At 41.2% G+C, this 27,938-nt stretch overlaps 3 protein-coding genes across 4 annotated transcripts in view; 2 read left to right on the top strand and 1 right to left on the bottom strand.

The window, feature by feature from the left end:
* Positions 1–1,159, bottom strand: part of ANKRD31 (ankyrin repeat domain 31) — a gene marked incomplete at both ends in the record, with an annotated part of 57,941 nt that extends 56,782 nt beyond the window's left edge. The window contains 1 exon segment of the mRNA XM_079548508.1: positions 1,041–1,159. Within this exon segment, the coding sequence (XP_079404634.1) occupies positions 1,041–1,159 (119 nt within the window).
* Positions 1,160–5,749: 4,590 nt separating this feature from the next.
* HMGCR (3-hydroxy-3-methylglutaryl-CoA reductase) lies at positions 5,750–19,588 on the top strand (the record flags this gene model as incomplete). Of its 2 annotated transcripts, XM_079548065.1 has the most annotated exons (19): positions 5,750–5,914; positions 6,478–6,589; positions 7,154–7,241; positions 7,369–7,453; positions 8,741–8,846; positions 9,553–9,659; positions 10,096–10,212; positions 10,632–10,783; positions 11,600–11,844; positions 11,970–12,142; positions 12,713–12,907; positions 13,470–13,628; positions 13,771–13,928; positions 14,932–15,037; positions 16,557–16,727; positions 18,521–18,661; positions 18,768–18,926; positions 19,227–19,381; positions 19,534–19,588. In XM_079548065.1, the coding sequence occupies 19 exons, from the start codon at positions 5,750–5,752 to the stop codon at positions 19,586–19,588; spliced, it is 2,649 nt and encodes an 882-aa protein (XP_079404191.1). The 2 variants fall into 2 exon arrangements, with proteins under 2 accessions (XP_079404191.1, XP_079404192.1); XM_079548066.1 differs by lacking the exon at positions 13,470–13,628.
* A 6,377-nt stretch (positions 19,589–25,965) lies between these two features.
* MED18 (mediator complex subunit 18) lies at positions 25,966–26,800 on the top strand (the record flags this gene model as incomplete). The annotated part of the gene is made up of 2 exons (XM_079548402.1): positions 25,966–26,038; positions 26,247–26,800. 2 exons carry the CDS (start codon positions 25,966–25,968, stop codon positions 26,798–26,800), a joined length of 627 nt encoding a protein of 208 aa, XP_079404528.1.
* Positions 26,801–27,938: the final 1,138 nt, after the last annotated feature.

Raw genomic sequence — 27,938 nt, forward strand, 5'->3', positions numbered from 1 at the left:
AAACAGGAGGCATTACTTCTGAAGCAGGCATTTTGAAATATATGATGTTGTCATTGTGTTATAAGCAACAGAGCTTATTTTAATTTTTAATTTGCCAAGGGAGTGCTTATAAAAGGCTGGTAAACAGATGTGATCAATTTTTGGGAGGTTGAATATCTGACTGCAACTCTATACATTCCATTTGAAAACTCTCAGGTAATGTATTCGTATAAACTGAGAATGGAGTTGTAAACATAAACGGATAAATCTTTATCAAAATGGAAAGCACGGCTGCATATTTTTCCCTATTTGCAGGACTGTGCTTAGCCAATGTACCACAACGCATGCAATTTTTTTTTTTTTTTTTTTTGCCACAACTTGAGTTAGCACTGCACTGAGCTCTCCCTGTGTCCCAATTTCAGTGAGACAATGCTGATCACACTGTGAGCATTGAGTGAGCATTAAGAGGCCAGGCTGCTTATGGGGCAGAGCTGCTGCCATGGTGGTGTAGGGCTCTGCAAGGACTGAGAGCAGCTGCAGGATAGGCGGGGCTGGGCCACATGGGCGTGTATAGGCTAAAGGTTGTGCGAACAAGCAGCATGTCAGAACTGAGTCTTAAAGGCGTCAGACTGAGATGTTTTACTTCTTTAGCCATGAAATTGATATTAATTTTAACACCCTTCAATATGCTCATGAGCTCTAAGGAGAACATGCTAAGGATACATGACTGTAGTATTTGACTCTACGCTCAAATGAAGTTAAACCTCACCCCAGGGAGGAAAACATAGGGCTTAAGGTGTAAGGCAGTGGAGGAGCGAAGTAGGGAAGAGAAAGAAAAATAGCCTGAAGGAGAACAGGAAGGTAAGGGATGTGAAGCTGTGTTCCTCCTCCACCAAGACAAGGACACCTCTTTGGTAAGCACTGTGCCACCCGCTGGGTGAAGAACGCTCAGGCTGGTCTGCATCTTGCTACAACTACCATCGTGTATTAGCATTACTGCAGCTCGTGAATTTATTCATGGCAGCCTGGAGCCTGTTACATCTATCACTACAGTAACTCATCTATTCTTTTTAAATGTTTGTGAGTCCATCCAGGGGAAGCCCTTGTGAGAGGCAGGCAAAGTCAAACTGCATTCACCGTAACACCCACCCGTGCAGGAATGGGGATGTGGCTGATCCATAGTGCTGCCAGTGTGAGGCTGGTCAGAGAGAGCTCACGGCAGGAAGCCCTATGCTACCTGTGCACAGAGACTGTGATTTCCAAACTAGAGTACTGGACTCCTGCTCCCAGTGGGCTTGATAATAAAATTAGCATTTTGGTTAATTTTGAAATGTTGTGATATATTAGAGTCACAGAATAGTAAAAACAAACAGACGCACATGAAAAACCAATAACCAACTAGCACTACTCCAGAAAAAGTGTAGGAAACAGAGGCAGATTTAATGGTCATCTTAAATTAGGCATCAATCATATATAATTATTTGAAGTAGGTACAAATTGCTGCTTTGTTTTGACTTAGTCATATCCACTCGCAATTATTGCAATTGCAGCGCACATTGCCAAATTACTGCAGGAAGCACGGTGGCAATGTTTTACTTTCCAGGTAACAAAGGTGAGATACCGAGGAAACCGTGCGTTCTGAGGAAAGCCAGCGGGGGAGCGGTTACACAGCAGTCACCGGGATTTACGTACATCAAAGGGAGGATGGCAACAAACGGTGTATTTACATGTTAGAGGACTGAGCTGGCAACAATGATTTCCTCGCTGATAAGACCTGCTTTGGGTGTAGTCCTCAAGCAACCCTTCGTCAGCGCATTCTTTTTCGGGATTACAGTAGTGCTTTTATAGCAGAGTACCACACAAAGCTATTTCTAAACAGAATGCTGCATGCAAGCTTCGGGAAATCTAGTGTGAGACTTGTCTGCAGCAAAACCTTGCAGTCCACGACCTGGCCTTACACATAGAGCTAAAATCGCTCAGGCCTGGCCACGCGGGAGCAGAGCTAGGACGATGGGAGCGAGGTGGCAAACGGGACCCATAGGTCTGACAAACTGAGCACCCATAGCTAATGGGAGCAGGGGCAGGCACAAACGCGCGCCCCGCGTTCCGAACACTGAGGGGCATTGCCGTTCTCCACAGACGGGAGCGCAGCGGATCACCGCGCTGTTTCTAACGCGCTGGTCCCAGGGGCTGGGCCGCAGCTGCGCGGGACCGGTAAGCGGTGAGCGCTGCAGACCCGAGGGCCCGCGGCCGCTGTGCCCGCCGTGCCCGCCGTCAGAACGACGAAGCGGCGCCCGCTTCCAGCCTCAGGGCCCCGCGGGGGCGGGGCGGACCACTCGCTCGATCGCCGTATGTAAATAGGTCTCATCCCGCTGTCCAATCAGAGGACGCGAAGAGGACAGCACGCTGTCCTATTGGCGGGCGGCCCATGGCGAGATGGCGTGTTCCCCGCTCCTGATCGAGCTCCGCGCTGTACGGCGTTCGCAGGGCGGTTGCCCTGGCGACGCAGAGGGTGACGCGCCGCGGGCCGGGCGTGCCGGCGCGCCGTCATTGGCTGCGCGATCGGGCGATGGCGGTGGCCGGCGCGTCGTGCCCCGGGTGTCCTTGCCCGGGGAGGAGCGGCCGCTTCAGTTCGCAGCGCGGCGGGAGGGAAGCAGGAAGGAGCTCGCTCGCGGCCGGGCGGTGAGCGGGGCAGGGCGGGCGGGCCGCGGAGTGCGGTGCGGTGCGGCGCGGTGCGGTGCGGTGCGGGCAGCCCGACGTTCGGATGGCGAGGGGCCCGTAGCGGCCGGGAGGCGCGAGCTGACCTGCGGGCGGCGGCCGCTGACAGCCTGGCCGAGGGCCCCGCGTGGGAACCGTGGCCTGGGAGGGAGAGCAGGCCCTGCCCGGAGTCGGGCCGCCCGCGGCTGCGTAGCGCCCGGCGGTGCTGAGTCAGCCTGGAGCTGGGAGCGGCGCCGCGCTGAAGTGCGGGAGTGCTGCGGAGCGGGCGGCGGCCTCGGCCGGCACGCGGCTTCCGCGGGGTGGTGCTGGGAGCGGCGCTCCGGGATGCTGTTAAGCTGTGGCTGAGGCTTTACGGGGCCGCAGCTGATCGGTTTCGGGAGGTGGTTGGGTTTTTTCTTCCTTTTCTTCCTTTTCTTCCTTTTCTTCCTTTTCTTCCTTTTCTTCCTTTTCTTCCTTTTCTTCCTTTTCTTCCTTTTTTTCTTTCTTTTTTTTTTCCCCCTACGTTTCGTTTCGATTTCCGGAATGGTCTCTCTGCATCCTCTGATTGGGCAACAGAAGGCATAGATAGTATTTACATGATGTCCCTTTGAGCCATCCATTCGAAATCTAACAAAATAACAGTAATGACAAACTTCAGCTTTGAATACAGATTTGTGTCTTTCTCATTTCAAGCTGAAAGCGTGGGAATAAAAATGTTTCAGCCAGGCTGAAGAACACGATCTGACCATATGCGCTGACGATTTTTTACAGCAGTCAGTAATGCAGAATCAGTGTAGAAATGTCAGCAAAAGGAAAAAAAAAAAAAAAAAAAGAAAAGAAAAAAAAATGTAATTGGCATTGGTAAAGTGTTCATGCAGGCTGTAAGGAGCCTTCAGGTGAGGAGCTGCTGCCACTCAATAAAGCCCAGGACCAGCAGGGTGGCATCCTGTATTTCTCAGCAGTAATTCATTAGTTGTGAAACATTAGCTGATTAAAAAAAATGTTCTGGCTAATTATAAATATGTCTTCCCCTGCTTGATTTTTATGAGGCCATTTTGTGCTTACTGGGGCAGGAGTCCTACTAGTTCTGCTTACAAGAATGATAAATAATATTTGAAGAAATACATACATATTTGTTTTTCTTTGGGGTTTTCCTAGACCTGTTAACAATTTGCTACTTGTTTTTGTAAATTCTGATATTGAAATCATTAGGAGTTGCATTTATGATTTTAAGGTTTGAAGTACTCTGTGTGATAAGTAATATCTTTTATTTTCCTGTGGAATTCAAACAGACTAGTATTTCAGTAGGATATTGCTGAGGCTCTTCTGGTTTTGGTTTTGTTCCAGTCTTTGGAAGTAAGATATTGCTGTGACTGTCTTATTCCATTTTTTTCCAACTAAAAGATGCTTTCCGTCCTGCTGCTGAGAAATCATAGTACCACTATAGAATGGTTTTGCAAGAACATAAATTTATAAAATGATGTAGATTATATTTGACAAGGAACAAAAATGGACGTTGACTGAATTACAAAAAAATTAACCTTTCTTTATTTCAGGGTTCGTCTTCACCTTTTCTCCTTCCTTTCAAAGGAAATGAAATAATTTGTTTGTAAGAAAATCAGTCCTCTTAATGAAATTCCCCAGTTGGCTCCATCAGTCAGAAAAATCCTGCCACACCTTTGGCATGGAAGGGTGAAGAAAATCAACAGTAGTGCCGTTGATGATTACATGACTGTGCGGGCATGAAAGCAGTCTGACAGGCGGGATGATTCTGGCATCTTCAGGAGCACTGAGCAGATAGATTTGTCCATTTTTTTTATTTTCTGTCTTGAATGGCAGCTGTGTTTATGGCGTCCATTCGAAAGAAACAGTGGGGAGAAATACTGCCTTGCTGGAAGTCTGCTGCACAAATTGTTATTTTTGAGGCAACACAAAGGGATTTTTATCCATTTCAGTGTGATAATGTGTAGAGCTCTCAATCTTCTATGGAAATATCCACTGTTCTAGGTTTGTACAGACTTTCCATAGATCAGTATTTTGAAACACGAGTCAAACTACCATTTAAGTATCTTTGGGACTTTGGATGTAGTTACATAGTTAACATTCTTCATAAGGTTTTAGAAGCCATTGATTTTATGCAAGGAAAAAAGCGACATATTAATGTATTTAAGAGACAATTTTATGGCATTTTGTTTCTGTGCTATGAAACATGAGTAAACATCCCTGATGGATTCAGGGTCTAAATGAACAGCGCAGAGCAAACAAAGATGCACATTTTCTAACTGATGGAGCATCCGTGTTCTCATTATGTGAAGGGGAGCTGTGAGCAATGTTTGTTATTCATTCAAAGCAAAGGGGATGATGAAATGTTTCAATTCAACCTGGGAATTGCTTATGGGTACAGAGAACTGCTGTAGAGTACTGTAATCAAAAAGGATTTGTGTGTTTGAGGTGAAGAAAGAACTGTTTCAAATGGAATTAACTTAAATCACTGAAGAAAGTGGAGAACATAAAATCAGAGGGAGATAATGTTGAAATATCTGCTCTTGAGATTGAGAATTAGCAGCAATGGTTTGCTGCTGATTTATGCAGTTAAAATCAATGTTTTTGTAGGAACAATGAATAGAAAGAAGTAACAGGATTTACTGAGTGCTTACATGTGATGATGAAGGCAGGAAGCTGGAGACAGAGCAGTGTCAAAATTGCACAACAGCAGAAGATTCTGAGATGTCATCGTTAACTTAGAGTTTGGGAGGGTTGTGGTAAGATGGTTGGAGGAGGGAAGCGAGATGTGTGTTTTATTAAAGGGGGAAAAAAAAAAGCAGATTGACAAGGCAGGAGCAGATCGTATGAATTTTCAGAAAACTAGAAATAAATGTCTTTAAATGGAAAATTGGAGGGTGAAGATGAGTTTCTGTATTCATCTGTTACTTTGCTTTTTTTGCTTGAAACAGAATGGACTTTGTTTTGTGGAATTTGTACAGCTTTATGCTTTTTTCCTGAACTTCTAACCTGCTCATGTGAAATATTCTTTTGTTGCAGATTTGCTAACTGTAGAAAAACAGTCCTGAACATGTTGTCCAGGCTCTTTCGAATGCATGGTCTCTTCGTGGCTTCTCATCCATGGGAAGTCATTGTGGGAACAGTGACCCTTACCATCTGTATGATGTCAATGAAGATGTTCACTGGGAATGATAAGATCTGTGGCTGGAATTATGAGTGCCCAAAACTTGAAGAAGTAAGGATTTAAGTTCATGCTAGTATTTGTTAATTGTTAATCAGTAAATTCGGAGTAGTCAGTAGAATAAGATCAGGTTATAATGTTAGAGGGAAAATAAATATGCAGAAACTTCTTTATTGCCTTCTTTCCCATGCTCTATAGGGAAGCTGTAAGCGTGTGCAGTGGTGTGCTACCAAATGTTTTCATTAAATCTTGAGCACTTTTCCTAGCAAGGTTGAGGAAGCTGGGTCTGTTCAGCCTGGAGAAAAGAAGGCACTGGGGGATCTCATCAGTGTGTATAAATATCTGAGCGGAGGGTGAAGAGAGGATGAAGCCAAGGCTCTGCTCAGTGGTGCCCAGTGCCAAAGTGGTCACAAACTGAAACACAGGAGGTTCCCTCTGAACCCCAGACGGTACTTCTATGCTGTGCGGATGATAGAGCACCGGCACTGGCTGCCCAGAGGCTGTGGGGTCTCCTTGGAGATTCAAAATAGACTTTTTGTTTTTTGTCCTCGTTATTAAAACTTAATGTCAAGTCTCCATGTGTAAAATCTAAATAAACCCCTTTGTGTTCCATACAGGATGTTCTGAGCAGCGACATCATAATCCTGACAATCACACGCTGCATAGCAATCCTTTATATATATTTCCAGTTTCAGAACCTAAGGCAACTCGGGTCAAAATACATTTTAGGTACTGTATCTGGTTTTGCATGTTATGTATGCATTTTAGCGTGTTGTTATTGTTGTTTCTATAAATTGGTAATTGATGTTAGAATGTTAGCATTTACATACTAAGTCTGTAAGAATGCATTTACGTACAGAATAGGGTCTCTTGGATCAGCAGAATATTTATTCTGCTGTCTACTAGTGTAATTTTTAGGAAGGTTTGTGTCGGATTATATAAATATTGGGATTGTAGTTCTTGAAATAAATTTTTTATGTGAAACTGAAAGTTAGTGCTGGTTTTAGTGGTGTGGGTTTTTTGTTTTTTGTTTTTTTTTAAGATAATAAAAGAGAAGGTTTATCACTTATTTCTTAAAGCCTTGCTTTGAGCACTGTAGAAATTTTAGATTTCACTATTTTTATAGAAACAGCATCCACATCAGTCTGTACCTCAGCTGCTATTAATGCAGTCCATTATTTGCATGAAGATTAATCTCGAGGTATAGGGCTTTTTTTGTTCATTTTGGTTTTGTTCTCATCACTCTCAACGTATATGTAAAATATATATATCCCTTTTTTTTTCTTTTTAAAGGTATTGCTGGTCTCTTCACAATCTTCTCAAGTTTTGTTTTTAGTACAGTCGTGATTCACTTCTTGGATAAAGAACTGACAGGTTTAAAGTAAGTAGCAAATATGATTTATTGCTTGATTTTTTTTTTTTTTTAATTTTAATTTTTATTTTTTTCATATACAACAAATCTTGCACTTTATCTTCAATGTGTTTCCATTTGTTTGTTTTCTCCCCAGTGAAGCTTTGCCATTCTTTCTCCTTCTGATTGATCTTTCAAGAGCAAGTGCGCTAGCCAAATTTGCGCTAAGTTCCAATTCACAGGTCAGTATTGTTATTATTGCAATTAAGCTTTTGAATTTAATGTTCATAGATGAACAGTCCTCCTGGAGAGACATACAGGTGAATGTAATATTAGTGATACAGAAAAAGGATCAGATGCAGTCCAGATTCTATATGCTGTGGTATTACAAGTGAATAATAATGCTGTGCAATTAATGGGTGATAGTCATTTGAGCTAAGTTAATTTTATGCTTGAATATGGGACCAGAACTTTAACAGCACTACTTAAATTTGAGGCTAGAGGTCCTGGACCAATGTCTTCCACAGAACAATTATTGATTTAAAAAAAAGAAAAGTAGTTTGTATGGCTCGGGGATAGCGTATAAACAGATGCCTAAGGTTAAAATGCTAATGCAGAAAAAAGCAAAATCTTATCAGAGCAAACGTGGCATGGGTATGTTTTTGGTATAGCTTTAAATATCTCCAGGGAGATTCTCAAAAGCTGCCCAGGCATGGTTCTGGGTGACCTGTACCAAGTGTCTTGAGCCAGGGGAGTTGGACCAGATGACCTCAAGATGTCCCATGCAACATCTGCTATTCACACCACGGAGAATTAACAGAGTGTTTTGCCCAGTGTGTATTGGAATGGCTACTTCTTAATGTTCTAAAACAATAAATTTAACCAAAAGCTATTTTAAGTGAACAAAATACTGTGCATAGTAATTGAATGTAATAATTATGGCATATTTTGTGTGTGGGTATAAAGCACAGTGATGCAGTTTATTATACTATATTGCATAATACATATGTGTTACATATATAATGTATGTATTATGCAATATACGCAATATATGCAATAAACTGCATCACTATGCTTTATATATGCACATACAAAATATAGGTAATATACCATATTATGCAATGTAGTATATTAAGTAATATAGTATAATAATATAATATGTTTTACATCATATATATGCAATATTATAGTGTTTGCAGATTATTATGTAATTGCAAGTATAACCTTCATTAATTTTCAAGAAAGTTCTTCATAAAAATGTTTTTACCACAGCTTCTTAAAGACTGCCCACCAGAGTTGTAGGAACAGCAATAAACCACGTACGGAGTATTTCTGCTGTGTAAAGACTGTCAAAGCATAACAGTATATGTGAGATGAAGAAAAATATATTTGAGCACATTCTTGAATTGCTTAATGCCTGCTTTATAAAGCCTTATCACTATAATACTTGATTTACTAATCATATTATGTATATTCCCTTTCTTCAGTTTTTGTCTTTGTTGTAACATTCAGAATCTTTTTCCTCTTAGGATGAAGTGAGAGAAAATATTTCACGTGGAATGGCTATTTTAGGTCCCACATTTACCCTAGATGCACTTGTGGAATGTCTTGTGATTGGTGTTGGTACTATGTCAGGTGAGCAGTGAAATCTAACGATCTAAACCTTTCCAGTTTAAAAAAAAAAAAAATTGAAAGCTGATGAGATATTAAGTGTCTCAAATAATTGGTGTTGGAAGTGGAATAACTTCATCCATTTATTTGGACATTTTGGGGGAGGAGACAGAAGTGTGTTAATAAACTATTTTTCTGTTTACATAGAGGGAAAAAAACTCATTTTGTTGTAGCTTGTGGTTCTGCTTTTTTTTGCTTTTTTTTTTTCCACTTTTGAATGATTTATACTGCTAGCTTATTTATCTTTACTAAGGGAGTTCTGTAATGCATTTGTGACGTAACATAATTGGCTTTTTCTGCATGGCATGGCTGTGAAAGTGCAGGTGGGGCATGTATTTCCTGAACCCTTAATTGGTCACCTTTTACAAGGGATTTCAATACATAATAGTAGCTTTGCTAAGATAAAGGGAGGAGTTTCAAACTTTTGTTGTATAGTTTCGAAAGCTTAGTAAACTGTATTTACTTAGGTTTACACTTAAAAAATTTTGTATAAATACCTTAACTACATAGTGTGCTTAGAATAAGCTGGGACAAAATGATAGGGCTTTTTTTTCATTCATCTATTTCTGTAATCTATGGTAAATATTTCTTTCATACTTCTGCAACACTTCTTCAAGTGTTTAAGCCTACTGCATATTCAAATGTTAATTTTTTTTTTTTTTTAATATAGGAGTGCGACAACTTGAAATTATGTGCTGCTTTGGTTGCATGTCTGTTCTTGCCAACTACTTTGTCTTTATGACCTTCTTTCCAGCTTGTGTGTCCTTGGTATTAGAGGTAAGACCCACTTAAAGGCAACATCAAACTAGGTGTTCAGACCTTACACTTCTTGTAGGCTGTTTCTTCACTCAGGTATATGCCAGCATGTTTGTCTTCCTTTTGAAGTGAATAAAAGGGAATAGAAAAAGTTGCTGTAGCTCAGTTGACGGACAGTATCTTGTTATTGCCACTGTAAATGAATTGAGCTCAACAGTTTGAGTTCTAAAGCACTGCAAAACAAAAGAAAGTTGTTTAAATTAATGTATGTCTGGGATTTCTCTCCACTGTGCACTTTACTTTTGGTCAACTGCATAGACTTTCCTGTATTAATTACTTTCCTTTTTTTTTTTTTTTTTTAAACAATCAAATGAAAATACAGCATGAATACTTGATTTTTCAAGTGTTTACTAATTGGGAGCTTGCTTATTTATTTATTTAAAATTAATTTCTGCAGCTTTCTCGAGAGAGTCGTGAAGGACGTCCTATATGGCAGCTGAGTCATTTTGCTCGTGTTCTGGAAGAAGAAGAAAATAAACCAAACCCTGTAACACAGAGGGTGAAAATGATTATGGTTTGTAGCTTTTTTTTTTTTTTTTTAATCTGTCATTATGCAATCAGTAAGATATCCTTGTTGAATGAATGAAACTTTTGCGTTGTATTGGCATTACTCTATCTTACTTTGGTCATTTTTAATAGCATCCTTTGTTTACCCTGTCTCTGCATGTGCCATTTCTGTATAAAACAGCTTTTTCATGTGTACGTTTGTTCAGCTTTCTCTGCTTATTACTTGAGCAAGAGGAAGGATGTGCAGGGGCAGGCTCAAAACTCTGAGTATAATGATAGGCCAGTAAATGATACAGATGAGGGATCGGGAGACTCCTTTGCCTTTAGACTGTTGAGAAAGCAAAATGCTTAATCTTGGCAGATTAGATGACAAATTACATTTGAAAGAAATAATATTTGTTTTTTTGCTGTGTGTTTTTAATGCAGTCACTGGGCTTGGTTCTTGTTCATGCACACAGTCGCTGGATAGCGGAACCAGCTTCTCAAAATGGTACAGTAGAAAATGCAGTGGGATTGGATGAGAATGCACCGAAGAGAATTGAACCTAATGTTTCACTGTGGCAGTTCTACCTTTCTCGGTAGGTCACTTCACAGAAAAGATGTGTATTTCGTTGAATAGGTTGTATTCACCAGTGCTGTCAAGGTGTTGGTTTTTAGAGTGCAATCCATAGAAGAATTTCATGGAACTGGAGATGACACTTCAAGAAATACCTTAATATTACACTATTCCTCCAATCTCATTCCAGCTGTACTGGATGCATCCTAACACCATTTCTTTCCACTAACTTTTCAGAGAACTCTGGGAAGTGTGTTTTCTGACTGCACTGGAATAATTATATTTAGGTAGAGCTTCTGACTATTCACACCCAAGTGCAAATAGAGATCCAAATTGCTATTACTTTTTCTTCAGTTCATCTGAAGACTGAGCAGCTGTGGTTCTGTACTGTGAGAGCTTAGAACTGTATCATACAAGAGATTTTTGCCTCCCAGACTTCCGTCATAGTTTTTATTGTTTACAAAGGATGATAATTGTTTGACTCTTCCTACCTTACCGTAAGGAGGTAGGTGTTAAATGAATTTGAAGTAGCAGTTGAATAGTGACTAACTTTACAGGCATTTAACATATTTTTAACTATTTAAGATATAGTAAACAGCGGATGAAATTTGGAAGTGCTTACAGTATGAGTAATACAAAGAATTAATGAGTAACCTCTACTCTAAACTAGCATACTTGTACCTTGTTAGAAAATGTGTTTTGACTGGTGTTTGATGAAGTATACAAATGGTGATTATACTACTACACTTTCTTAAGGAAACGGATATCAGAAGTTATTAACACATAAATTACATATATCACGTCTTTACATTTACTTCTTGATTTCTGTCTTTTTTAGAATGGCCAGTATGGATATTGAACAAGTAATCACTCTTGGCTTAGCCCTTCTGCTTGCTGTGAAATATATTTTCTTTGAACAAGCAGAGACCGAATCAACACTTTCATTGAAGAATCCCATAACATCTCCTGTGATGGTTCAGAAAAAGGTCTCTGAGAATTGCTGCAGGAAACAGTCTGGACTTTTGAAAAACAGTCAGAAGACTAATACAGTAGAAGAAGCTTTTGTTGCTAAAGATGGAAATGGTAAATTTTAGCATCTTAGTCTCAAATCTGTTGCTGAACGTTTGCAACAAATAGTGAAATCTGTATTAGGAAATTAATCTTAATATTTTTGTAAACCAGAGTTCATTTCACTTGTCTTTATGCAGCTGAAGTCATAAAGCCTGTGTTAGCAGAGTCCTCAGCCAAAGCTACGTTTGTAGTTGGCAGCTGTAACCCTGCAGAAACGACGTCAGTTCTTAGTAAAAAAGAGGAGGAAATTGAGTTACCTAAAGAACCACGTTCTATTGAGGAATGTGTTCAGATACTTGGGAGTACGGAGGTATGGAAAAATAAGTTAGTTTTCCTTTCTTTTCTGTTTGTTGTTGTTGTTGTTTTTTAGCATTTGTGACATAATCTGATTTAAGATTATTTTCTAGCTTTTAAATAATCCTAATGGTTATTATAATGTCAACTAATTCTGTGGCGTTAATAACTAGCAGGGGGAAGGGAAAAAACAAAACCCTTTCAGAAGTCACTTCTGCTGCAATTTCCATTCCTTTTTTTTTCTTTTTTTTCCTTACTGGAGATGAGAAAACCAGATACGTGTACATGTTTTGAAGCTGTAAACAAAAAGTTTTCTATTATGATTCTCTCTATCCCTAAGATGGAACTAGGAGGGAAGAGGCAGTTTTGTTATTCATGATATATTGAGTGCTTTAAGCTTCTTTCTTTGCTTAACTTGGTGCCTTGTTGCCTGAGTAAAAACCTTTACATTAGGCTAGGATATACAGTTTGTTCCTTTAGATGGGATATGATGTTGTCAGAGTGAAGTTACCCTCTTTCATTTGGAGGCATTTAAAAATATTTTCGCTAGCAGAAACTATATTTTCCTATCTTTCTACATTCACAGAAGGGAGCAAAATTCCTTACAGATGCTGAAGTGATCAGCTTAGTTAATGCAAAGCACATTCCTGCATACAAACTGGAAACCCTGATGGAAACTCAGGAGCGAGGAGTGTCCATTCGCAGACAAATGTTATCTCAGAAACTCCCTGAACCCTCATCTTTGCAATATCTTCCTTACAGGAATTACAATTATTCTTTGGTGAGTAAAAGGCAGAGAAATAAAAACTTGCTGTAAAACCATTTTCAAAATCTATGAAACATATGCTCGAAGTGATGTATGTGAGCCAACAGTGAGCTCGGTCAAAACAAATGTTTTAAAAATACATATATGTGCAAACGTTTCCTTGGTTTTTCCTTGGTTTTTCAGTCCAGAGAGGTATGTTAGTTTTGTAGCTTACCCTAAAAATATTTCCAAGAAATGCAGTTGCTTTATTTCAAAAATGCATAACTATAGCAACACTGAGCATGCGTTCAGCTGAGTAAAATACTACCTGGAACTTAAGCTACAGTGGAAGTTTATTTTAAATTAATTTAACAGCATTTAAAATTGTAGCAGCATTTAAGTCCTGGTAAGATAGATCTTTGAAATACTTGATTCAGCCATTGATATCTGTAGCTATAGCTATCTGTGTTGAGGATTATTTACTTTATTGGTAGGGTTGTAGCTTGTTAGCTAAGATACCGTGTTGTAATCACACACAATGCTGCCATGCCACTCTACATGGAAAATTATTTACATCCCTGTGTATTATTTTTGCAAGGTTTTAGGAGCTTGCTGTGAAAATGTGATTGGATATATGCCTATTCCTGTAGGCGTAGCAGGACCACTATATCTGGATAACAAAGAGTTTCAGGTTCCAATGGCAACAACGGAAGGATGTCTTGTGGCAAGCACAAATAGAGGATGTAGAGCAATATGTGTAAGTACTGCATGACAAGCTTGAAGACTTACTATACCATAAAATGTGTTGGGGGACGATATAAGGCATGTTCTTGACTTGCTAAAAATTAAAATTCATTTTCAGCAATCTTACTTTGTTTCCTTTCTGCTTTCATTTTTAGCTTGGTGGAGGTGCAAGGAGCCGCATTCTGGCAGATGGGATGACTCGAGGACCTGTTGTAAGGCTGCCCTCTGCTTGTCGGGCTGCAGAAGTGAAAGCTTGGCTTGAAAGCCCTGAAGGCTTTAAAATAGTGAAAGAAGCTTTTGACAGCACAAGTAGGTTAGTACAACGGGTTTGTGGCCTTGTTTCCTAATATAAGACTTCAGTGGACAGCTCCTAATATCTGCATGCTGCAGTGCAAGAAATTGCATTTTCATTTTGGCTGTCCCATGAATGAATGTAAAAGAAGAAAAGAAGTGGCTATAAGGCAAGGCTAGTGACATATGTTTTACAGTGATAAGCAGTAAACAGTTGAATAATAGCAGCAAGTATCTATGCATCATAACCTGTTACTTAATGAATTAGTTATTCTTGTTTAAGCATTTTAAAGTAAACATTAAAGCTCACTTGTATTCTTAGCAACACTGTACTATAAGTAGTTTCAAATTTGGAATCTGGCCCGTTTGGGACTCTTGTTAATATACAAATTCCAGAGAGTACAGCATAAACTAAAGCTGGAAAACAAGTGTTTAAAAATATGAAACTATATTAAGTTTATTTCATGCCCAGGAGTTTCTTCAAAGACTAATGATTACTTGCTTATTTTAGGAGGATTTAGATTTTGTTTCTTACTGATCTTACAGTTGTCCACAAGGATATGCTTATATTGGTGAGAATCAGCTTGTGCTGCTCTTTAAGTGCCATGTTTCCCAGTTTTTCTGGTCCTTACGCTGTGTGAATAGAGTTCTGATGTGTGAAGCTTGCATCACTGTCGGAAAGGAAGATGTTTCGTCTTCCTGTAAAAACTGTCTTAAATGTTTCCAGAGGCTGTGCTGTCAGTTTGTACTTGATAGTCAGATGTTTGTACTCTCTAATTTTACTTCGTTAAGTTGAGGAGCAAATAACATAAAAAGACAGTAAACACTTCAGGAGCAGAACACTTCAAAGTATTGGAGAGAACTGTATGCATGGTAGCGGAAGGCACTTTCCTGCACCAGTGGAGTAGGAGTACAGATTGCAGATAGTGCTGTTAACTGCACTGTGCTATGATTTACTATCATTTTGCTGCTTAAAATCCTCAAGGATTAAACTGTTTTTAAGTGGTCATTATATTATTTTGCAGATTTGCCCGCCTACAAAAACTTCTCATCAGCTTGGCTGGTCGGAACCTTTACATTCGTTTTCAGTCCAAAACAGGGGATGCAATGGGAATGAATATGATTTCAAAAGTAAGGCTCAGTCCCTATAAATCTTCTTAGTAAATATGTATTTCTTTTAAAAAATAATAACAAAAATTGTATTTTACTAATATGTAACTAGCTGACATGTGGAAACAGAGAAAGACAAGATGCTGCGCTGTTGGCAGTGCTACAAAATAAGAGCACTGATTGAATTCAGTGAACCTAAGCAAGAAGAGAGTGAGAACAATGAAAGAAAAAAAATTAGAGTAACTTCAGTTTTTATCTTCTCTTTTAGTAAGGTATTCTAGACAATACAGAATTTAAGCTGCTTTCTCTGTTGTGTTGGGCCAAAGATTTCATCCAGTAATGATCTGTTACTATGTTTATCGTATTTATAAATAAAGGATGATGAATCTGGTGTGTAGCAGAAGGGCAGCATAATTTTTTAATTTTGCTGTTTTTCACATGTGAGTGTAGGAGATCTGTAGACATGCTTTGTGGTTTAATTCAGCAGGCAGATAAACACCACACAGCCATTTGCTCACTCCCCTCCTCCCGTGGAAGGAGGAGAGAATTGGGAGTAAAAAGAACTCACAGATAGAGACAGAAACTAATTTACTAAGACAGAAAAGGGAGAAATAATAGTGATTATGAAAATGTATGCATATTTGCAAAACAAGTGATGTACAGCACAGTGGCTCACCATGACAGCTGATTTATGCCAGGCCCTGAGCAGCAAAACTCTCTTCCCACCCCTCTGTCCAACTCCCTTCTGTTTTGTAGTTTTTTCACATGACATCATATGTTACGGAATATCCTTTTGGCCAGTGTATGTCAGCTGTCCTGATTCTGTCCCCTCTGAGCTCCTGTGCTCCCAAGCTTGTCACTGGCAGGACAGTGCAAGAAGCTGTAAAACTGAAACAACCTTAGCTCTATGCAGCACTGCTCAGCAATAACAAAAAAATCAGTGTGTTATCAACGTTTTTTTTTCCCTAAAGCCAAAACAAAGTGTCATATCAGACACTGTGAAGAAAATCAACTCTGTCCACCTGAAACAAGGACATTGCACATAAGATGTCTTGTGTTCTTTTAGATAGGTTTCAATATTGACTGCTGTTGCTGTATGAAGTGCTCTTTCCAGACTTAGTACTAAGTGTAGCAGACATTAACTCTGATTTCCTAATGTAGAGAAACACTTTCTTCCTGCATCCAAAATGAATTCCCTGCACATCTGTCACTTCATTTGATTATATGATTTAGTTTATGTTGAATCTTTAGTATAGTAAATGTTCTCTGGAATGTATCCAGAGAATTTGTATGCACTCGCAGGACTCAGTGCTGTTTATTAAGTATTTCTTATAATCCCTAGTACGCTGCAGAACGGATAGTGATCATGCTATCATTTGTGCCTGCGTAAGATTCTTCCTGGGAATTTTGTTTCTTCAGCTGTAATTAGTGACCTGATGAGGCTTAATCCAATCTTACTGTTGTGCTGTCCCTAATTAGCTTGTTTGGCAACCATAACTAATACATCAGCCATTAATTGTATCTGCTTTTGTTTTAACAGGGTACTGAAAAAGCACTGGCAAGGTTGAATGAGGAGTTTCCTGATCTCCAGGTTATAGCTATCAGTGGTAACTACTGTACAGACAAAAAGCCTGCTGCTATAAATTGGATAGAGGGAAGAGGGAAGTCTGTTGTCTGTGAAGCAGTCATTCCAGCCAAGGTTGTTAAAGAAGTAAGTGTCTGCTTTATTATTGTATACAATTATTGTAATTTGTTCATAAAAATGTATGTGTTTTACATAGTTAAATCATAAATACTGTTAGCTTTGCTCCAGGTAGTAATGATTCCTACAAATATTTTCATGCTACTGCTGTACCATTTATCACTTTTCCAGTATATATATTATTCTTTTCTAAGATAATATGCTATATATTTAATGAGGAATGTTTACTTGAAGACATTTTTACTTTTTTTACTTTTTTCCTTTGAAAGATTATGCCAAAACTTGATAGCTTTCAGAGTGAAATCAATAATTTTGATCATTTTCATTTATTTATTGTCTCTTGCACAAATTTGGCTTTCTCTTCAAAGTCTAGATGCCCCTTGCTACAGGGAAAACTGATAATTAGGAGGTTTCACTTAATTCCAAAGCTGCCTTAGGTGTGGAATTTGCCTAGCTGATGAAGGGTAACCTTTATAAATAGTGCCAGTCCTAGCTGGCAAACATAAACTAAATCATGAGATCTGTCTTAAGATCACCTTCTGTTCTACATCCTCATGGAGAAGCTGGCTGCCCGTGGTTTGTATGGGCGTATGCTCCACTGGGTGAAACACTGGCTGGGTGGCTGTGCCCAAAGAATTGTGGTCAGTGGAGTTAAATCCAGTTGGCGGCCAGTCACGAGCGTTGTCCCCCAGGGCTCAATACTGGGGCTGCTTCTATTTGAAACCTTTATTAATGATCTCGGTAAAGGGATTGAGTGCACCCTCAGTAAGTTTGCAGATGACACCAAGCTGGGAGGGAGTGTTGATCCACCTGAGGGGAGAAGGGCAATACAGAGGGACCTGGATAGACTGCATCAACGGGCCAGGTTAACTATATGAGTTTCAGTAGGACCAAGTGTCAGGTCCTGCATTTTGGTCACAACAACCCCAGCCGTGGGGAGAAGTGGCTGGAGAGCTGCCTGATGGAAAGGGACCTTGGTGTACTGATGGACAATTAGCTGCATATCAGCTAGCAGTGTGCCCAGGTGGCCAAGAAGGCCAATGGACTCTGTGTGAAACCAAATCCATTGCCTGTTATCCTGTTTCCAGCACGGGCTAATGTCAGTATCCAGGGAGCAGCTTATTATGCCTTACTCAGAATAGTCTTTTGCCAACTTGTTAAGGATTTGAATTATGTATGGTGTGGGGCACTTTTGTTTTGTTTTCCATTTTGATTTTGTTCAGTAAGTTGTTCAGTCCCTCTTGTGAATTTACATAAAACTTCTAGCACAGATACACCAGTGGAATTCCCCACTGCAGCTACACTTCCCGTGAAAAACTGCCTCCTTTTTTTTGATGATTTAATTTTATGATGGGAACAGAGTTGGACAAAGTATTCAAATGTGTGCTGTCTACTTTTATCTTTTCATTTTGCTTTGTATTTTCATCAATATTATACACTTTTTGTATATTTGTCATCAGTTGCTATTCCTTTTATGCTAGGTATACTCTATATTTGTTCACAGTATAATTTTGTTTGCCTTCTTTGATCACTTCAATATGGAACTGTTGCAAATGCTTTATCTGAATCTTTCAAACTAATGTGGTATACAGGCCCATTATTACTGCGTACCGTGTTTATTTTCCAGTGTATCAGTATTTTCTCCGCGTTTGGAAGGGCTTGTTTTGAACAAAGCAGGTATCTACGGTAGAGTCAAATTCTATTTGGGAGCAAACAGGGGGCTAGGGGAGGAAACTTCTTTCATTAACATGAAAGAGGGTATTTCTACTCCAGCTGAAGGAGTGGTGTATCACTTCCTCTAGGTACTGAAGACAACTACGGAAGATATCGTTGAAGTGAATATAAACAAAAATCTGGTGGGTTCTGCTATGGCTGGTAGCATAGGTGGCTACAATGCGCATGCTGCAAACATTGTTACAGCTATCTACATTGCCTGTGGTCAGGTAAGGTTGTTTTACACCAAATCAGCTTTTCTTTAGATTGTAATCCTTAGCTGAACACTTTTTTGAGTCTTTTCTTTTTTTTTTTTCCCTCCTTCTTGACCCAAAGGATGCTGCGCAGAATGTGGGCAGCTCTAACTGCATCACTTTGATGGAGCGTACTGGTTCCACCAATGAGGACCTGTACATCAGCTGCACGATGCCCTCTATAGAGATAGGGACTGTTGGAGGAGGCACCAACCTGCTACCACAACAGGCCTGTTTGCAGGTACAAAGTAGAAAGTTTACAGCAAGTCATCTTCTTAGAGAAAAGCCTGCTTTTGTAGTTTGTTGTTATAGGAATGGTCCTCTTGAAGGCTGGCGGATTTGACATGAAAATATTAGATTTGATTAATTATTTTCATGTTCGTAGCTTTTAAAGCTTAAAATTAATACTAAAGAGATTTAAGGCTACTTGGTTGGATACAATTTGGAAATACTTCAATATTAAAATTAAACATAGAATTAAAATTAAAATCGACTATAAATTTAGTTTGTATAGTATAACGTTGCATATTTTGCCCTCTAGATGTTAGGGGTTCAAGGTGCGAGCCAAGACAACCCTGGTGAAAATGCCCGCCAGCTTGCTAAGATCGTGTGTGCTACAGTGATGGCTGGGGAGTTATCGCTAATGGCAGCTCTTGCAGCTGGGCATCTGGTCAAAAGCCACATGATCCACAACAGGTAAGAAGTGCAGAACTTCGTATCTTTCTGTGCTGTTTTGCCCGTTTTCCAAGTATACAAAATTCAGTAACAGTTACATTAGTATTTGTAATATAGAACAACGGTGTGTTGTTTTAACCTACCTGATCTGATCGTTTTCATGTTTTTATCAGGTCAAAAATAAATCTACAAGATCTTCAAGGAACCTGTACTAAGAAGGCAGCTTGAATACCACAGCTTTGAAATGAAGCAACTGACTTAGGAGTAAAGGGGAAAAATAATATAATCTGTGAAGCTTAGAATGAAAATCACCTTCAAGTCACTGATTTCTATGGACAATAATTTCAGAGATAATGGACTTGTGTGAGACTACTTATGCCTTTTATGTTCTTCAATGATTAGAGATGACTTCATGAAAGAAGTGTTGTCAGCTGTCTTAAATATAGTTTTAGAATTCTTACTCTTTTGCATCATTTTCTGAAGGGTCAGTCACATGTTTTTACAGGTTGAGATTATTTTGCCATGTAAACTGGTAATTACGAAGGTGAAATATGAAATGTACTTTGTGCAGTTCTTTTTTGTTGTTGTTGTTTTTGAGGGGGAGGGGGCAAGTCTTGATTGTTTCTGTTTGTCTAACCTTGGCTTTAATGCATTGGTCCTTCTATAGTGATGGCAAACCTAATTGTTTTCCATGAATTCCCAGTTTTAATTTTGCTAAAATGTTTAAGTTAGCTCTTATGCTCTGAGACAATTTTTATCTAATCACATTAGCCCTACAGAAACCTCTGTCTACTTATAGTACTTAATTTTCTGCAGCTAAGCAACATTCAGTGTTTATCTTCACAATTTAGATTATTACTTTAAGAACTTGTGACCTACAAAGTGCTGAACTGTTAAATTATAGTGTGTACTGAAGTAGGAAAAAAAAACTGTCTTAACTGTTCTGTCATTTAGTTCAGGTACAAAAAAAAAAAAAAGATTTTAATACTGATTTCTTGTCAGAGAGCTTGTTAATTTAAAGAAATGCGTTTTCCTGTCCTTTTTGGATAGGAATGCTGCATTCAAACAAGAATCAGTAACAGATGTTTACATTTCTTTTAAAAGAAGTCTCTCGAAGTTCAGTGTGTTTGCATATTACTAATTTTTTTTTTTTGTTGTTCTTTGTGTTTGACTCTTATTCTCCAGGAAGAGCTTTGTATCCACTGCTAACACAGAGGTAAATGAAGTCAGATAATCACACTGTTCTTTAATACTACAGGGTTGGGGTTTTTTATGTTTTAATTCCTTTTAAATTTTTTGAGGGGGAATATTTATTTTAAGATTTTTTTTTTTAATGGAAAGTACTAATTAAGGGAATTCAGTGAAATGGCATGTTAATTCCACAGATTTTGTATTAAAACTCTGTACTTGGACCAGTGAAGCAGTCTCAGGTGTTCTTAATGTAATAGAGAAAACACAGGTGCATTCTGGAAGATTGCTGTCAATATCACCCTGTCTAGCTGATCATGGGAGGAAAATTGATGACTTTTTTGGGGGGGAGGGAAGAGGGGCACATGGGTGGCAGGTCAGTGGATTGCCTAGAGGGGTTTATTACAGGTATGTGGTGGCACTTCTAAAGGGGTGGTTAGCAGAGGTGCTCTTTAAAGTGCAACTTCAGTGTAAGTCATATGGGTTGTTTTGTAGTACATCACCAAATCAATATTATTGTAACGAGCTCATAAAGCTCCTGTGCAAGCATGAAGACATACTACATGCTAGATATGCTGTGACAGCATGTAAATACCATGACTGTGTATCTTCCTGCAGTACTGTTGTTAATAACTGCCATTTTATTTAAGGAAGAACTACTTTATTTCTGTGTTCATTCGGTGAGCTTATTTAACACTGTACTGACAATAAATGGTGGTTCAGTGTTCATTTTGGTGGATTTAACTGACATTCTGTCTTGCAGAATTAACATTTTGTATTATTACTAAATTGTGTACGTTTTGGTACAGAACTACTTTTTCAGTTTCAGTAAAACAATCTCAAACTTACTGGCTTAATTGTGATACTTTAAGATTACCTCATGATGTAGTGAAATAACTTAGCAAGCAACCTAAAAGGTTGGGAAAACTTTGTTGTACATACAGTACTAAAGACAATGGGTATATGATACCAGAGCTTCTCACCTTGTATTGCAGAAGCCGTTACACATATATTCTCTTTAAAGCTGAATTATGCATTTTGCCCAAAAGGGAGGGCTCTCGCTTTGACATTATCAGTTCTTTCCATTGAGGCCTATCTGGGTGTTTCTCCTATCTACCAGAAAATTACTGAATTCTACTTTTGGTAGTTCCTTGCACGTCCACCACAATAAAACCTTTAAAGCTTTTTAAACTTTGTAACTTGCAGCATGAATTTTGAAAACTGCTTTCACTAAGAAAACAATTTTATCAAAATGGGTCATACTGTATGTTCTTGAAAGGCAAGTTAATGTAGTCTGGCTTTAACAGTCAGGCCAGTTATCCTCAGAGCAGTCTACTCTCTGACTTGGAAGTCTCGGATGGGAAGCAGAATAAACCCACCCATGATTCCAGAGGAAACAGTCAGAGAGCTACTTCTCCATCTGGACTACCACATGTCCGTGGGGCCAGATGAGATTCATCCAAGAGTGCTGAGGGAACTGGCAAAGGCAATAGCCAAGACACTTTCCATCACCTGTCAGCGTTACTGTCAACTGGAGAGGTTTCAGAGGACTGGAAGGTCATAAGGAGGAACTGGAGAACCATAGGCTGTCCTCTTGCCCTCAGTGCCAGGGAAGGTTATGGAGCAGATGTGTACCCAGACTTCAGCAGAGCCTTTTGACACTGTCTCCCACTGTACTGTGAAGAAGCTGGCAGCCTGTGGCTTGGACAGGTACGTTCTTGGCTGGGTAAGGAACTGGCTGGAAGGCCAGGCCCAGAGGGTGGTGGTTAAATCCCAGAGCATGGAGTTCAATCCAGCTGGTGACTGGTCATGCGTGGTGTTCCCCAGGGGTCGGTGCCGGGGTCTGTGCTCTCCAGTATCTTTATTAATGACCTGGATGAGGGCATTGCACCCTCGGTAAGTTTGCAGATGACACCAAGTTGGGCAGGAAGTGTGGATCTGCCTGGAGGTGGAAGGCCCTACAGAGGGATCTGGACAGGCTGGATCTCTGGGCTGAAGCCAATGGGATGAGTTTCAACAAGGCCAAATGCCGGGTCCTGCACTTCGGCTACAACAACCCCAGGTCGGCCTCTTCTCTTGTGTAACTGGTGATAGGAGTAGAGAGAAGGGCCTCAAATTGTGCCAGGGGAGATTCAGGTTGGGCGTTAGGAAATACTACTTCTCTTAAAGAGTGTCAGGGCTGCCCAGGGAGATGGTGGAGTCACTGACCCCGGAGATGTTCAAGGAATGTTTAGATACTATGTTGGGGGATATGGTTTAGTGAGAAATACTGGTGATTGGTGGATGGTTAGACTGGGTGTTGTAGGTCTTCTCCAACCTCGGTGATTCTGTGATTCTATGAAGAGTGAAAAAAACATTTGAATACCACATCAGTAACTGTTGAATAATAGAAGCTCTACAAAGAAATTCTTGTGTTCATTCACGTGTTAGCTTTTAGTCAATATCCCAGTAGACATCCTGGAAACGATAATTTGGAGCTGCAATCAGATGTGTGTCTTAAACATCAGGCTATACAGCTGCGCTGTCCCAGAGGAAGGGAGATCACTATCTATTACTGTGCATTTCCTTGAAAAGATTAAAAGGCCAGATATGATTTATTTACATATATTTCTACTTTTCCTCTGGATGCTTTTTCAGTCTCTTCAGTGCTACAGTTTTCATGCCAGAATCAGAGATTATTATTTCATAGTTGGTAGAAAGTTAAGGGAAGTACAGGAAGTGCAGTATTCCACTGCATGCAGTAGCGTATTTCAACACTACCGCAAAATTGGTGTAGCCCCACTGTTTTAGTACAGGGAGTCCTGCTTGTTTTGAGTCTTTGGTAAAAAGAATCCATCTGCCCTGGAATCAAGTTCTCAGAACTGCAGCAAACTAAATGCTTTATTATTACTATGCTTTCTGAAATTTTTTTAAGACCTTAGCAAAGAAAAATTGTAAAAGCTCTGGCACTGCCCCCTCGCTTACTTTACCCTTTTGCTTTGGTTTATCTCCTTCTGCGGCCTGACTCTTTTGCTCCTGCTACACCCCAGTCCTGTCCCTGCTGTTTGACATGGAAGCTTCAGAGTTGTCCACTTTGATTTATCTTCAGCCAGCTTAAGAAGTTAGCAGTGAAGAGTCCTTTGCCTATTCTGACAGGACAAGCAATTTCTGCTCATGCAATGAAGGGGCACAGACCATATGCATACCTAACACAGCCGTGCTACCAAAAACCTGTAGCAGATATTTCCCTGGTTACTGAATGCACATGTGTCAGCAAGAACCTCAGCATGAGAGATGCTCAGCAGACACACCAGCTTACAAGAGTGAACAAGGCCATGAACCAGCTTGCTTCTCATAGAAGAGTTCAAGTAGATCCAGCAGTTTGGATAGTTTTCACTATCCAGTTTCAGGCGTGAACCCTGCTCTAATGCAAATACATCCAAGAACAGCTGTGGCAGATGGCTCAAGGTGGAATGAGAACTTGTATCATCCTTGTCTGCCTGTTCTGGGATATAGCTTCCTACTTTAAAGATCTCTTTTTTCTGCCTCATTTTGCTTATGGCAGACTGCACTTCATAAAGATACCTGCTGATAAGATCTGGACTTTGTGTGGTGCCCTCATTACTGTAAAAGCTTCTTGGCTTCACAGATGTTCTGGCCTGCAGATGACGTTTTTATTTCAGGCAGACCCATCTTGCTTGTACTGCAATTACATCCATCCAGTGATGTTTCTAGTGCTGACAGATCTGGATCTTGTCCTCCTGCCTAGAGATTGCTGCTGCTTGCATTGCCTTATACCATCCTCTAGGAAGAGGCCTGCCTCTGAAGCTGTACCTCTACAGTGCTCTAGGGACTCTGCAGTATATTATACAACATAAAATGTCCTAGTGTCCCACTTTCCCCACTGCTTTATATTCATCCAGCTTCATAATCTACCTAGGGAGACACTGAGGACTTTAGCTCTGGGTTCCTACTTTGGCTATCTGGAAAAATGTGCTGGGTTGGCTTACGCTGGCAGCTAAGCTCCTTGCCCAGCTGCTTGCACACCTTACCCTGCAGGACTGAGAGACCTGGAAGTGCAGAGGGGAGAAAAGTTGCTTCCCACTTTCACTGTAACAAAATGCCAGTCTGCAAGAGCAAATAGAAGCCAGTCCATTAGCAAAATGTATGTTGCAGACTACACAGCTGTCGTTCCACATCCTCAGAAAAGAGGTCATCAGGCACTCTGAGAGGCAGTCCTCCTGCTGACAGAGAGCTGTTTAAAACAGCACTGACAACCATACTTTAAGCTTAAAAAGAGTGGGGAATGTCTACTTCTACCCTTCTTTCCCCAGCTCTGGTTTCTCAGCCAGTCTTAGCTCATACCTCACAGCTAATCAAGCCTGCCTTCTATACACTGCACTGGTATATTACCAAGGAAGAAGAACCTTTAAAAAAAAATGGTATTGAGAATAAGCTGAGAGCTAGTGTAAAAATATAGCAGTCCAGCTTATTTCCTTTCTTTCAGATGTGAGAGGTGGCAGAGCTCTACCTTGCTTGCCGTGAGCTGGCCAAGTTCAGGGATACTGAAAGGGCTAAATTCAGTTCAACTTTCGTGGCTACTGGTTCTAAGAGGATTTGTCATTAGCAGGCAGGCCTACGAGCCACGTGGAGACACTGCTGCTAAGAGAGTTTCTGACTAAGCAGAACTGCACTTTTCCAGGAACTACCTCAGGGCTCCCAGGTGAGATGGTTTCTAGTCTAGTCCAGTTTCTAGTCTAAAGAGCTTGACTCTCACTGAAGAAGTGTTCTGACAGCAACTTCTTTGATATTTGATAAAACACCCTAAAATGGTACTCTAAAATCCATGGGGAACAGTCACTTGTCTGCAAAACAACACCACAACATCCCTGATGCAAAATCACATAACAAGCAACCCTAGTGTTGAGATTCTGTCAACGACTTCTAACATCCAAATTGCGCATTCAAAGCATTTTGTAAATTGCCTGTTATACAACTGAATTTTAACAGCTGCACTCCGATTCGTGGAGTCAGAGGCCTTTTGCAATATAAATTCACTGCCAGCAGCGGACAGCAGCGCACGCTCGGTCTGACAGCAGCTGTAAAGGATGAAGGTGACGAAGCGGGCATTCAGACCCAGAGCCTGATTGAGACGCACGGGAGAAAACGCACGTTTCAGTAACAAGGAAGAACAAACATTCACACTCAGTTTATAACCTGCCTCCGCTTTCCCACAGCGCGGAGCGGCCTGGCGACAGCTCCTGAGCAGATAGGTGGGGAGGCGGGGGCTCGCTTCCGCGGTAGCAGCCCAGCCCCCCCGCTCGGCGGCTCGGCATTTAGGGGCCGCGCCGCACCGCCGGGCCGCAGGGTGGCGCCCGCTGCCTCCTCCGGGCCGCGCCGCTCTATCCGCCGCCATTTTTGCCGCCGCCGCCGCCAAGATGGAGGCGCCTCCCGTTACCATGATGCCCGTTACGGGCGGCACCATCAACATGATGGAGTACTTGCTGCAAGGTATGGCGCGACGCCGGCACCGAGCGGCCCACCGCCGTCCCCGCGAGGCTCCCGACGGGCATCGGGGCCGTGCGCGGGGCTCGGCCGCAGCGCGGGGTCGAGGCGGGCGCACGGCCGGCGCGGCGCGGGTGCGGGCGCGGGCGGCGGAGGGGCCTCCGCGGGGAGGGGGCGAAGGGAGCAGCGGCTGAGCCGTGTCCGTCCGCCACAGGAAGCGTTTTGGACCAGAGCCTAGAGAGCCTGCTGCACCGCCTGCGCGGGCTGTGCGACAACATGGAGCCGGAGACCTTCCTGGACCACGAGATGGTGTTCCTGCTGAAGGGGCAGCAGGCCAGCCCCTTCGTGCTGCGGGCGCGGCGCTCCATGGACAAGAGCGGCATGCCCTGGCACCTGCGATACCTGGGGCAGCCGGAAATCGGAGACAAAAGCCGGCACGCGCTGGTGCGCAACTGCGTGGACATCGCGACTTCGGATAATCTGACGGACTTCCTGGTGGAGATGGGCTTCCGCATGGATCACGAGTTCGTGGCCAAGGGGCACTTGTTCCGCAAGGGCATCATGAAGATCGTGGTGTACAAGATCTTCCGCATCTTGATGCCCGGCAACACGGATAGCATTGAGCCTCTCTCCCTGTCCTACCTTGTCGAGCTTAACGTTGTCGCTCCGGCGGGACAGGACATGGTTTCTGATGATATGAGGAACTTTGCGGAGCAGCTGAAGCCCTTAGTGCATCTGGAAAAAATTGACCCTAAAAGGTTAATGTGATGAAAAGCTGGGCAGCTTGAGCAGTGCTGTTGCCGATAGTCCAGTAGGAACTAACCTTTGTTCAAATCACCCTATGTATCTTTAGATGTAGTAAGGGTGTGCAGTCAGGACGTCCGTGTTTGAAAGCACTGGCATGATTAAGTAGAATCATAGAATTATGGAGTCTTTGAAGATGGAGCGCCTTGAAAAACACGTGCAGTTAACTGGCTTGACTAGCATAGCCTTGCTGTAGCCAGATGAGTGATTGGACTCCAGTGCACGCAGAACTTTTGTTCATGGGCTCCACTGTGTCCTCTCCCCTGCTGGAGCAGTAAGTGATAGCAAGGTGCAACACTTAAAAATACTGACCTTATGGTGTTGGGCTGGGAGGGGTTAGAGGCTTTGATTTATTGGTTTTGTTTTGTTTGGTAATTAGCCAGCATTTAAGTATGTGGTTATGCACGTAGATGCACGCTTAAGAGCAGAGTGTGTGTAATTTTTGATAAAAGCTTTTGTTGGAAATATGAGGACCACTCCCTTGTCTGAGATTCACCCCGACTAAGGGGAAGAAAATGAAATGTTATGGTATGCAATGGTGGCCAGTGTATAAATTGTACAGGGAAGAGTGGCCAGAAATGGGGGCCTTGAAAGGGAAAGATAAAATCCTTTTTGAACTATTTAAATGTGAGTTTGGAAATAAGATTTTAACTCATGAATTTTTGTATATGCCAGGATGCATTTGTTATAAAATGATTATTATACTAGACAGAAATATAAGTTGATGGAAATGAATTTGAGGGCTTTAGTGATATTATCTGAATGTGGGAAGAGCAAAAATAAAAAAAAATGTTGCTCTGCTTGTGATATTGGAAAAAAGAATGTATTAAGCGACATGATGAAGAAGAAGAAATGCAGTTGCTAATGGCTGGTTCCACAGAGGAGATAAATGATGATGGTGCTGGTTGGTGGGAAGGAACTAAGGGAAAGTTAAGCCGTGAGGTCAGAAAGACTTGTGGTCTTTTCTATGTCGGGGTTGCTACAATAGCCAGCAGCCACTGAGGATCCTGTGAGACAAACAGGGGGCCAGAAGAATTGCCTGAGTGCAGGTTCCCTTGTCTGCCTCCAGTGTGATAAATCAGAAGTCTGTCAGTTACAGAAA

Source organism: Tetrao urogallus (genome assembly GCF_951394365.1).
Source record: "Tetrao urogallus genome assembly, chromosome: Z".
NCBI lineage: Eukaryota > Metazoa > Chordata > Aves > Galliformes > Phasianidae > Tetrao > Tetrao urogallus.